The sequence below is a fragment of the Pholcus phalangioides genome, unplaced genomic scaffold, assembly GCF_987345545.1.
Source record: "Pholcus phalangioides strain wild (caught in Gottingen) unplaced genomic scaffold, Ppha-v1.0 ptg000018l_1, whole genome shotgun sequence".
NCBI lineage: Eukaryota > Metazoa > Arthropoda > Arachnida > Araneae > Pholcidae > Pholcus > Pholcus phalangioides.
This window is the reverse complement of record NW_028301611.1, coordinates 9,130,638-9,143,841: the sequence shown is the minus strand read 5'-3', so window position 1 is coordinate 9,143,841 and position 13,204 is coordinate 9,130,638. Positions and strand designations below refer to the sequence as shown.

General features: G+C 41.4%; 1 protein-coding gene across 10 annotated transcripts in view; it reads left to right on the top strand.

The window, feature by feature from the left end:
- The window catches only part of LOC149071668 (perilipin-2-like), a 68,450-nt gene that overhangs the window by 37,722 nt on the left and 17,524 nt on the right, over positions 1 to 13,204 (top strand). For 2 of the 10 annotated variants that reach the window (XM_089247876.1, XM_089247871.1), the window contains exon 2: positions 10,470 to 10,741. In XM_089247876.1, coding sequence (XP_089104002.1) covers positions 10,477 to 10,741 — 265 coding nt within the window. In that variant the 5' untranslated portion in view covers positions 10,470 to 10,476. Of the gene's footprint in view, positions 1 to 766; positions 897 to 7,615; positions 7,857 to 9,053; positions 9,152 to 9,189; positions 9,530 to 10,469; positions 10,742 to 13,204 lie in introns of those variants that run through there. The other 8 variants (XM_089247870.1, XM_089247875.1, XM_089247877.1 and 5 more) reach the window with 8 other exon arrangements.

The following is a 13,204-nucleotide window of genomic DNA, read 5'->3' as shown; positions in this document are numbered from 1 at the left end:
ATGCGAGTGAGCAAAAGAGTATGGAAGCATGTGAGTGAGCAAAAGAATGATAGACACAGGATGTATTTTCAAGAGCGGGAGCCAAGCGGGCTATTGCCCAGGGCGGCGAATTCGAGTAATAAGTGGTCGAGAAAATAGATTATAAAGGGCAGCAACACCGTAAAACCATCTCTGTGAGAGAATGCAAGAAGAGTCTGGTCGGAACACTTTTTCACTGCATATCGCCAATGTTTGAAATTCGTTAACCGCTAAGAGCGCCAAATATTTCGGTTCTTAACTCGAAATGTCCGTTAGAGGGAAGTTCCTGTACCTTTGAGCAATCATAAAGCTCTTCTGAAGTACTGAAAATGAGGAGAAAAAGGTTTTTTTTCCTTCCCACAAAAGAATTTGCAAAATCTTCAAAATTTCATCGAATCTAAATCCTTGACGAATCACTATCTATTTTTACCCAAAACGGCTTCCCCCTATTCCCCAACAATAAACAACAACGAAAATAGTTGCTATTTCTGTTATTGGAATACAGTATTATTTGCTTACGTGATCCAAAGCATGGAATATTCCAAATACCAGGAAAAAAGAAGAAAAGAAAAAGTAGAGAACTTTCTATTATAGAATTTAAAGCAAAGAACTTTGTTATCTTTTTTACCTTCTTCTTTGAAAGCTATTGACACACGAGCGAACTCCATTGCTTGTTGTTTTTCTGGGGGATCGATTCGAACTTTGGTCCGACTCCAGAGGTCGCTGCGTTCGCCGCGGTGGGAGGGACCAACCACGATGACTCCTTATATAAGGAAACTGATAAGAAGGGATTTTCATTTTCCGTGTCGTCAATGCTACAAGTCTTAGTAAGAGTTTAATCATAAACAGAGGAAAAAAAGTATCAACTGGGTATCGTGGTGAGTTGGATTCAATTAATATTTTTCCCCGTTATTTAAGCGCGGAATGAATATGCAAAATAGCTTTCGTGAGGGCGGCTTAAGCGGGGGGTGCACCCGGGCGGCCTGCAGCTTAGGCTTTAGTTGGACACCAACATTTTTAAAATTTTGCAATAGTGAAAACTTAAATGACATCACACATTTGAGCCACACTTTGACGACGATGATGTTTAAGAAACTTAAGGGAACAGACGGGGAGCCCGGAGCCCTAATTGCAGGAACAAGAATGTACTCGGTCGCGAAGGGGGAAGTTGCATTTTGATGCTGCCCTTCCCTCCCCCCGCTCCCCTACCGCCCAATAATTTTTCTGGAATGCTAATATAAAGGCAAAGAAAAAATTCGGCTTCTTATCCGGCTTTGGAGCACCGGAAACGCCTTTGAAATAAATTTCCTAATAAAAGTTGCCTATATACTTCCTCTTTGCGGGATAAGTGTAAGTAATGATAATGCTCCCCCCCCCCCCACAAGGACGGGGGACTGACAGGATGCCACCCCGGAACGATTCTCATTCTATATTTTTTCGTGTTATAAATTCACTACAGAAGGGACTGCCAAAGACCCCAGCCTGTGGGGGGGGGGCACTCTGCTGCACGCTTTGGCGGAGCATGATGACTGATCTACAAGAACTGTAATGTGGATCAATCCATAAGGTGCAACTGACAATGGAAAAATAATCCTGAACCAAAATATGGACAGTTTCTTTAAAAGCGGGACATATGGTTACATACAGTTGGTTCGGTAAACAATGGTTGTGGCTTTGTAACAAAAAAAAAAAATAGGTTCCCAGTGTCGTCTCCTGAGCTAAAGCCCTATTGATCAACCACCAGGGTCGTCTTCAGGGGGGCGGAACATGAGGCTTTGCAACCAGGCGGCAGGTCAGCTTCAGCAACTTCTGAGCTTCCGAATTTTCCATCCATTAGCTTTGAAATTCTAGAAATAGTTTATTAATATTTTCCTAGAAATATTTGGATATTCAACAAAATCATAGTTGAATTTATTTGGTTTGAATGACATATTTGCTCACTTACTTAATTAATGACCGAAATTTTTACCTGAATGGTATCTCGGGTTATTCTATTTTTCCGAAAAGTACCCTGGGTAATAATCTATGTTTCCGAAAGGTGTGCTAGGTTATCCTTATTTCCGAAAGGTATCGTGGTCTGTCTTCATTCTGAATCAAATTTAAAATTATTTTTGAAAAATTAATTTTACAAATAAATTTATGAAAAAAATATTTTTTTTCAATAATTTTGAAATTATATTGAAATTCTAGGCATTTCCGAATCTCTTCTAGAAATGGCCGCCTTTGATTTGATGAATTTCTGATTTAGTCTCCTGATTTGAAGCCACAAAATAAACTTCCATGTGAAAAAGGTCGTTCATTCTAAATTTTCCACGCATTGGAAGTAAATTATAAAATTTCAAGCTTTTATTTCATTATTCGAGTGGAATAATGAATTCCATGGTTTTTCATTATTTCAATTTTTGATAAAAATTTCCATTTGTTTTTTGTCCAGCTACTGTATTGATGTAATTAACATACAGGGTGTCCTGTAAATGCTATCACGGCCTTTATCTCATCAACCGTCCGTCGTAGAGGTTATGATTCCAGCTGGGAAAATGCTCAAAAAAGTCGCTCAATAATTTCCCCCTGTATCAGTTTTGAGATTGGAAATACAGTGTGCGTCATAAAATAAGAAATATAAATTTTTGTGCGATTTCCCCCCCCCCCCAATTCCTCTAACTTCCAATTAGAAAGTTGTCTCCCTATCTCTCCCGATGCCAACAGGAAAATTCTATGTCTATCTTTGTTCTGTTCTACCATCCCAAGTGATCTGTAAATGTGCCGCTTTGTTCATTTCTACAAAATTAGGTTTGAAGTGGCGGGCCACATCAAATAACGCCAAGGGTCACATTTGGTCCGCGGGTCGCGGGTTTTAGCATATATGGCTTAGAGAGTGGGTCGCAGTGAATTTCTTAAAGAGGAATTTTGAGTTATTAGCCTTCGAATAGCATTGAAATCAACAGAAATTGATTATAATAACATATAAACGTATTTCCTTCCGAAATTTTTATTATTATTATTTTTGTACAAATATTTGTGCATAAATTTTTTGTTACTATTATCTGGGGGAGGATACGAGCCCCCCCCCCTCCCCGGTGCACGTTTCTGATCCCCGAGAGGTAGGGGTGACGAAATTTTGCTGACAAGGCGGGTTAAGGGATCAAAAACGGCTGAAAATCTGCTGACGTAATACTTGAACGGCCCCTTTACCAAAAACCGGATACTGTTTAAAACAAAACCCGCAAAGGAAACATGATTTTTCAACTTTTCCTGGTTACAACAGGAGCATTTTTAAAAAATTTCCTGCTACTTAAATTTATTTATCAAGTCTCCCGTTTTCAAAACCGTTTCAGATTAGACACCGCCTGCTCTTTGAACGCAAAATCGAATTTCAGATGTGATCATTAAAATGGGAGAATCGGGCTGAATTTTTAAAATTCAGTGGATTGGGGGATAAGAGAGGAAATAGAGGTTGCCCAGGATATCTTTCGGAAATAGAGATCTCCCAGAAGAGTTTCCGAGAAAAGGAATAGCCCAGGATACATTTTGGTAATAGAGATAGCCCAGGATACATTTCAGTAATAGAGATTGCCCAGGATATCTTTCGGAAATAGAGACCTCCCAGGAGAGTTTTCGAGAAAACGAATACCGAATAGATAGACTGAAATATTTTTGAGAAATAAAGTTGGCCCATAACACTTTTCGCGAAAAGTATAGGATAGACTGGAAATTATAGACGGGATTCTTTTCGGAAATAGCGATAGAGAGCCCAGGATAGCTTTCGGAAATAGGGACCTTCCAGGATACAGAAGTAGCCAAGGATACCTTTTGATAAATTTCAGTAATATAGATAGCCCACGATACCTATATTGCAAATTGGGATAACTGAGGACCGTTTTCGGAAAAGGGGAAAGCCCAGGATACGTTTTGGATATATTAGTAGTCAAAGAGAACTTTTGGAAATAAGAATAGCCCAGAATACGTGTCGTATAAAAAAGGGATAGCACAAAATACTTTTCGGAAATACGGATAAACCGAAATACTTTTGAGAAATAATGTTAGCCCATAACACTTTTCCGAAAAAGTATCGGATAGACTGAAAATTATAGACGGGATACCTTTCGGAAGTAGCGATAGAGCGAGCCCAGGATATCTTTCGGAAATTGACTTCCCAGGATACTTTTCGGGAAAAGGAGTAGCCAAGGATACCTATTGGAAACAGGAATAGCCCAGAATACTTTTCGGAAAAAGGGATAGCACAGGATATACCTTTCAGAAATAAACAAAAATTACTTTTGAAATAAAGTTATCGGGAAAACTATCGGAAGACTAAAACGATATAGAGGCAGGATACTAAAAGAGGGTAGACAGGATACCTTTCGGAAATAGAGATCTCTCAGAATTTTTTTTAGGAAAAGGGATAGCTAAGGATACATTTCAGCAATGAAGAGAGCCCAGTAATACCTTTAGGAAATAAAGATAACTCAGAGTATTTTTTGGAAAAAAAGATAGCCCAGGAGACACTTTCCGGAAATAGGAATAGCCCAAGATATCTTTTGGAAATCGATACATGCCGGAATATGCGTGTACGGGTTGTGAACCTAAACGTGAAGCTTGTTTTTGTGCAAGGCAGTGTAGTGCTGCCATCTGCCATCAATTTTTCTAACTATGAGTGAAGTTTAATTATTGTACCGATATAACCTGTTGCTTTCTATGGCGAGATTTTTTAATGGGGAAATATATCGGCTCGCATTTGCTCCTTGAAGTTGAGAACAACAAGTATAGACAGGATACCTTTCGGAAATAAGGATGATTCGGGATACTTTTCCGGAGAAAGGGATAACCCAGGACACTTTTCCGGAGAAAGGGATAACCCAGGACACTTTTCCGGAGAAAGGGATAACCCAGGACACTTTTGGGATATAGGGATAGACTAAAATACTTTTTTGCGAACATGTATTAATAGTCCAAGATATCCTTTGGAAACAGGAATAGCTCAGAATACTTTCCGGAAATTGACACGCTCAGGATACCTTTTGGAAATAGGGATAGCCTAGGATACCTTTTGGAAAAAGGGATAACTCGGGATACTTTTTCGGAGAAAGGAATAACTCAGGATACTTTTTCGAAAAAATGGATAGCTCAGGGTACCTTTCGGAAATTGCGAGAAGGCCAGGATACTTTTTTGAAACATGTATTGACAGCCCAAGACATCTTTTGGAAACAGGAATAGCTCAGAATACTTACCGGAAATTGAGACGGCTCAGGATACTTTTTCGGAAAAAGAAATAGCCCAAGATACCTTTCGGAAATAGGGATAGCCACGATACTTTTTCGAAATATGCATTGATAGCCCAAGACATCTTTAGGGAACAGGAATAGCTCGGAATACTTTCCGGAAAAGGGGATAGCCCAGGACACTTTTCGGAAATAGGGATAGAGCAGGATACTTTTTTGAAATATTCATTGATAGCCCAAGATATCCTTTGGAAACAGGAATAGCTCGGAATACTTTCCGGAAAAAGGGATAGCCCAGGACACTTTTCGGAAATAGGGATAGACCAGGATACTTTTTGGGAGTATTTATTGATAGCCCAAGATACCTTTTTTGGGGAACGGGCTAACGGGAAATTAAGCTAAGCATACGTCAAAAAACAAACTTTTAGGAGCTTTAAAACAAGAAAGCACTCAACTTGATAGATCAAAGTTCAAGTGGATACTAGAATCAGTTCGATTTGAAAACCAAAAAAAGAAAAACTCATATTTTTAAAACGTCCCGTGTTGCCGTAATCTCGACCACAGATATTCAGGTATTTTTAGGTCTAATTGCTGTTATCATCGGCATTTTATCTATTTTATTACTCGACTTATCAGGAGGATGTCGCCATCGAAAAATCTGTATCGACGTTCCAGTTTTTTTTTTTACATTATTTTTATCAGAGTCGCTGTCCTTGGACCGTCTTCAACGACAGACACAAAAAACACCGAAAAAAAAGCTAAAAAAAGATCTCTCAAATAACGGACATGTATTGGATTTCCTCATCTTTTGTTGTTGTTTGATGATTGACACGCATCGTTTCTATGGATGAGCCGGAATGTGATCGACAGACACGTGCCCGGGGTATCATCCAATTATCTTGAAGGAAAAAACCACGATAATACACTTCCTTTAAGAATTGATACTACAGTGTTCTGATCTGTCATAGACCCCTCCCCACGGACTTTCCATCAGGGCTGTCTTGACAACGTTATACTTCGCCCAGAGCCATCTTAAGAACACTATGGGAACCCCGGGCGAAGTGATTTTTCTTAGTCCCCCTTCCTACCATGCAAATTTACATGTATGCTTCTCGGAAATTTCAACTGTATCTCATTTTTGTGAGGCCGCTTCTTCTTTTGGGGGGCCCTCCCGGGCCGTGTGAGGTGGGCCCATGTGTTAAGACGGCGCTGGCCCTGCCCCCGAATGAAAAGCTGTTTTGGAGAGGCCCCCTGCCTAGCTGGAATTATAAATTTCACTTGCTGTATGAATGATAAGGTGAGTGGGTGTGTGTGACCAAGTGATGGGTGGGTGGGTGACCATATGAGTTAACAAGTGCGTGACAGTGTTAGTGACAAAGTGCGTGGTCACACACACACCATACTCACATGGTTGCTTGTACGGCCATTCACTTCATCAATCTTACGATCACCCATTTGACCAGTCATACGGTCACTCACTTTATCATTCATACGATCACTCACTTGGTCACTAATACATTCACCCGCACACTCACTTGCACCAAATTTCATTATCAGGAGGCTCCTAACACCTTGAGCCCCCCCCCCCCCCCCAGGCTTTGACAGGGTGCCGAGAAACGGTTAACGGAAATTTCGCCTCCGAAAATTAGCCCCATACATCTTGTTTGCCCTGATCGTGTGAGTGGATGAGTGACCAAGTGCGGGAGATCATATGAATGACTAAGTGAGGGGGTGAGTGGCCGTATAAGTTTAATTGGGTTGCTGCATTTTATAAACATATAACATCCATATTTGTTATGGGCAACTGGGCATTTTGCCTGTTGTGGCCTTGTATTTGTATTTGAGCAAGTGCGTGCGTGAGTGACCATACGAGTCACCGTATTGGTGATCAAGTTAGTGACCGGATGAGTGACCAAGTGCGTGGGTCACACGCACGCACACTTATTACGAACTTGAATGAGCACCGGGGTGCTCTCGGATATAACGATTTGATTTTTTTCCCCTACAGAGTTAAAAGAGGTATCGAATTCCCTGAAAAACTATCGGAATCTAAAACCCCTAATATACGTACTTCCTAATCTCAATCAATGGCCATTCAATCGCGGATATTTCGAGATCAATCGACGTTGATTTTATCTTTCGACCGGTGATGAATCCTTCGAAAATCTTGCGCAAACTGCAATTTATTATTATTTAAAAAAAAAAAAAAGGAAGATATAGAGGACCTTGGAAAAGAAGAGAAAGAGGCTTCTTTGAGAAAAAGTTCCTGTAAGAACCCCCCAAAAAGATACCAGATATCTCTGATTTCGGTTCCTCCTCCAGGTCAGATCAAGATCAATTTTGCCCTTCTTTCCTCCCAAAGGTTATTCAATGATTCAAGTACAAAAAACAAAATCCCCATCCATACGAAGCTGCAAAATTGGGGAAAAAATATTTTCTTGTTAAAAGATCCAAAGGTAGGTGTGAGGGGGAGATCTTCTCGGTGATTGGTCAGTTCGGTGCAAATCTGAAACCCCGGCGATTGACTTTTGGACCTTGGAAGTTTATAATAATACCCCATCGTTAGAGTTCTTCAAAAACGTGGCAGGTTTTTTATTGGGAGTACTCAATTCTCCACGGTATGTAAAATCGCTTTTTTGTTTTTAGTTATGGATAATTTCCACCGTGTTGTCCGTGGAACCCCCCTGTATAGGTTCCCCTTTAGCTTGAGTAGTCGCGAGGCTGGACCAAACACGGCTGAATTCTGGAGCACGGGTTTCCAACTTCCCAATTCCACGCGGGAACTCTGAAGCCGGTTCCAACACCAGCAGGAACCCTGCAGAATTCTTTTCACGAATTCTTCAATTTATTCTACTAAATTCTTAAAACTTTTTTTTTTATCAATTCTGAAATTATTTCTCATTAATTTCGAGAAATTATTTTTCATAAATTTTGAAATTATTTTTCATAAATTTTGAAATTATTTCTCATAAATTTTGAAATTATTTCTCATAAATTTTGAAATTATTTCTCATAAATTTTGAAATTATTTCTCATAAATTTTGAAATTATTTCTTTCTTCTATTCTAAATCTTTTCTCATAAATCCTTAAATCTTTTCGCATAAATCCTTAAATCTTTTCTCATAAATCCTTAAATCTTTTCTCATAAATCCTTAAATCTTTTCTCTTAAATTTTGAAATTATTTTCTCTTAAATTTTGAAATTATTTTCTCTTAAATTTTGAAATTATTTCTCACCAATTCAGAAACTATTTCTTTCTTCTATTCTAAATCTTTTCTCTTAAATTCTGAAATTATTTTTCTTAAATTTTGAAATTATTTCTCATTAATTCTGAAATCATTTCTCATTAATTCTGAAATCATTTCTCATTAATTCTGAAATAATTTCTTATAAATTCTGAAATCATTTCACATAAATTCTGAAATCATTTCACATAAATTCTGAAATCATTTCTCATAAATTCTGAAAAACCATTTCTCTTTTCAATTCTGAAATTATTTTTTTCACCAGTTCAGCAATACATTTCTTTTTCTCTCTCTCCATTGAGATCTTATTTTTTCCAATCCTGTAACTACACAAGTCTTTTATTCGGTGAGCCACCCACTTCGAGCGCCACACGTGGCCCGCGGGCAATGGTTTTAAGACCTCCCCCCGCCCCAACGTAGGGAGAATCAATGCCGAGGCCGGATTCATTTTCCTTCGGTCATCACCACACAGCGGTGGGGATCTTGTTTCGCCGCGACGACATATTTTGATTTTGATTACCTACTCGATGAATGGCGAAGAGGTTGATGATCTCTGTAGTGATGGCGGTGGGCTCTTCTTTCCTATCTTTCTTTTTTTGCAGAACTCGTTTCAAGGCCTCAATGGGTTCCCTGTGCTTTTAACACAGTTTTCCGCAGACAACCCCGTGTATGTGTTTTATTTGTTCCTCTTTACTTTATCTAGTCGTTATTAGATAAGATTTGGAGCGGTCGGTAATCTAGTTCAAACCTAGTGGATGCTGCTTCTAGGTCTAAGGTTATACTAATCGGTCATGATTCACGATATCGATTAGCAATCGATTGATTTTGTTTTTTTGGCTTATCACGTTTCCGAGTGTGAGAATATTCGCCTGTTGCAGCAAGAAATGCTAGGAAAAAAAACGCTAATGACTGATATTTAGAGGGGAGTAGTATCGAACGTATCTCGAAATGTCATTTCTAGGGGCTTTTTTTGGGCACCCCTCCAGCCTATTTTAAACACCAGTAAAGAGAGAGAGAGAGAGAGACAGCAAATAGTCATCATGAGGTAGGAGGATTTTCTTCTTAGTTTTTTCTTTGTACGTCGTTGTGATATGACTCTTGCCAGGCGCGGATCCAGGACGATATGATGGGTGGGGCGAATCATGTAAGCTTGTTTGATCGTTCCTTGTTTTACGGGACAGGGCCAATTTTATTTGGGTCTTGGGAGCGGCGGTTTTTTCCATCGCCCCGCTCTGGATCCCCGCCTGAGCGAAGGAAGACATCTTCAGCTACGATTGAAGCCGAGGCAGATATCTTCAGCTGCGAATGAGCCGAGGCAGATATCTTCAGCTGCGAATGAGCCAAGGCAGATATCTTCAGCTGCGAATGAAGCAGAGGCATATCTTCAGCTGCGAATGAAGCAGAGGCATATCTTCAGCTGCGAATGAAGCAGAGGCATATCTTCAGCTGCGAATGAAGCAGAGGCATATCTTCAGCTGCGAATGAAGCAGAGGCATATCTTCAGCTGCGAATGAAGCAGAGGCATATCTTCAGCTGCGAATGAAGCAGAGGCATATCTTCAGCTGCGAATGAAGCAGAGGCTTGATGAATGAATTCAGCTGTGAATGGAATGCAGACAAGCACCTTCAGCTGAATGAAGCTGAGGCAGATATCTTCGACTGCGAATGGAGCGGAGACAGGCAACTTCAGCTGCAAATGGAGGCCGGGACAGATATCTTCAGCTGCGAATGGAACAGTGACAGACATCTTCAACTGCAAATGATATCGATCCTTCCCGGTTTTCTTGCGTAGATGCATCGGATTATTCCGTATTTTATGGGGACAGACTAAATTTCCTCCGATTATTCGGCTACTGAAAGGGGTGCCCGCGCTCTAGTGGCCGGCCAGACAGCCGAACACTTCGCGAACTGCCAATTTAAGGCTTTGGCAGTAACATATATATTGTACCTGCGGAATAATTAAATTTTTTTGTATGTTTTTGACAGGTGTTGCATGTACAGGAAGCATTTGAGAATGGCCAGAGGAGAAGGTGAAATCGAATCGAGGCAGGGTGAAGCCCTCGTCATCAAGAGCCACTTCGTAGAGCGTTTCGCCAAGTTGCCAGTGTTCAACGTGGCCTGGAATTACGCCGCAAACACTTACTCGACCATCAAGGAATCGAATCGGCTCGTCAATTTCACGCTTACCAATGCCGAGAGATCCGTCAATTTCATGGCCGATCAGGCCAAGCCGGTCGTGTTGAGGTTCGAGAAACAGAGTGAGTTCAATCTTCAGATTTTTGTCACTTTATGTGTTGTATGACGTAGTGTTGGACTGTCCGCTAGAGCGACTGGTGCCGGAGGTCTTGGTCCTAAATATCCTGGGTACTCTAAAAAAAAATTCTTATACAGCACAATCCGGACCATCGGGTTTAATGTGGAGGAAGGGCGGACCGGATAACAGGAAGGCCGGAATTCTGTAAATGCCCACTCCCTACCCCCCCCCCCCCCACCATCAAAAACACCATTTTAATTCCAAAAACCGCTCCTATTCATGCTTTGTGACCTCTTGGCACAGGTCATCACTTTATACATAAATGTATACCTAATATAAATGCTTGTTATATATACTGTACTGTACGCTTTAAAAATTTATTGCAGAAAAAGGAAGTCCAAGAATATAAATATTGTTACGAAAATTATGTAAATAGTTCTTATTATGTAATTTATTATGTCATTTTCCACATGCAAACAGTCATTATCACATGTAAAAATTAAAATTAGCGCATTTCTCTGCAAATATCGCGAAATTGGCGACAAACTTAGCTTAACTTGGTGACAGCTCTGATGATTTAGCGACGTCATGGTGCCAACAGATTAGGCCTTATAAGTATGGAGGCCCTTTAGTCGAGGTCGAGATTCTACTATATCTATCGACCCTTCGGGAGAAAAATTATTCCCCCAAAGAGTTTTTGTTTTTCCGGAAAAAAGCGTCCATTGCGTCGAATCACTATATATATACACTGAAGAGTGAAAAAAACTGGTGCACCTGCCTAATCGACGTGGCATGGACTCGACTAATGTCTGACGTAGTGCTGGAGGTAATTGACACCATGAATCCTGCAGGGCTGTCCATAAATCCGTAGGAGTAAGAGGGGGTGGAGATCTCTTCTGAACAGCACGTTGCAAGGCATCCTAGATATGTTCAATAATGTTCATGTCTGGGGATTTAGGTGGCCAGCGGAAGTGTCTAAAGTCAGAAGAGTGTTCCTGGAGCCATTCTGGACGTGTGGGGTGTCGCATTGTCCTGCTAAAATTGTCAAAGTCCGTCGGAATGCACAATGGACATGAATGGGTGCAGGTGATCAGACAGGATGCTTACGTACCTGTCACCTGTCAGAGTCGTATCTAGACGTATCAGGGGTCCCATATCACGACAACTGCACACGCCCCATACCATCACAGAGCCTCCACCAGCTTGAACAGTCCCCTGTTGACATGTAGGGTCCATGGATTCATGAGGTTGTCTCTGTACACGTCCATCAGCTCGAAGCAATTGGAACCGAGACTCGTCAGACCAGGCAAAGTGTTTCCAGTCCTCAACAGTCCAATGTCGGTGTTGTCGGGCCCAGGTGAGGCGTAAAGCTTTGTGTCGTGCAGTCATCAAGGGTACACGAGTGGGTCTTCGGCTCCGAAAGCCCATATCGATGATGTTTCGTTGAATGGTTCGCACGCTGACACTTGTTGGAGTATGGCCCAGCATTGAAATCTGCAGCAATTTGCACGTCTGTGACGTTTAATGATTCTCGTCAGTCCCGTTCTTGCATGATCTTTTTCCGGCCGCAGCGATGTCGTAGATTTAATTTTTTACCGGATTCCCGATATTCACGGTACACTCGTGAAATGGTCGTACGTGAAAATCCAAATTTCATCGCTACCTCGGAGATGCTATGTCCCATCTCTCGTGCGCCGACTATAACACCACGTTCAAACTCACTTAAATTTCGATAACCTGCCATTGCAGCAGCAGTAACCGATCTAACAACTGTACCAGACACTTGTTGCGTTATATAGGCGTTGCCGACCGCTGCGCCGTACTCTGATTGGCTCCATATCTCTTTATTTGCATACGCATGCCTGTACCAGTTTTTTTGGCCCTTCAGTTTATATATACAAATACAACGACACAACAGGCAAATTGCCCAACGAGGTGGCTGGCTTAAGAACATCATGGATCCCCGAGCCCCTACTTACTACTGTTACACCACACATCCCCCCCGCGGACCCCCCCCCCCAACGAATCGGTACATGCGGAATGTGCGTGTAGTGCAACCTGACGTAAAGTTTGTTTCTGTGTAATACTTGTTATGTGTAGTGCTGTCATCTGCCCCCAGTTTTACTAACTATGAGTGAAGTGTTATGGTTGAATGATTTAATGTTGTAGGACTGTTGCTCTCTGTGGCGAGACTCGTGGGAGATCGGCTCGCATTTACGCCTTGAAGTTGGGAACCACAGAAAACCAACTTCAGCCGACCACCACTGTGGGGTTGGAACCCGGATCCTCGCACCACGAGTCCGGCACTATAACCACTCGACCACCACAGCGGCTTGGGTGGTGACAACGAGTGACCGCATGAGTGTATGACCATATAGGTGAGCAAGTGAGTGACTGAATGAATGACCGTATTAGTGCTCAAGTGAGTGCCGGAATGAGTGACCTATTAGTGCTCAAGTGAGTGACT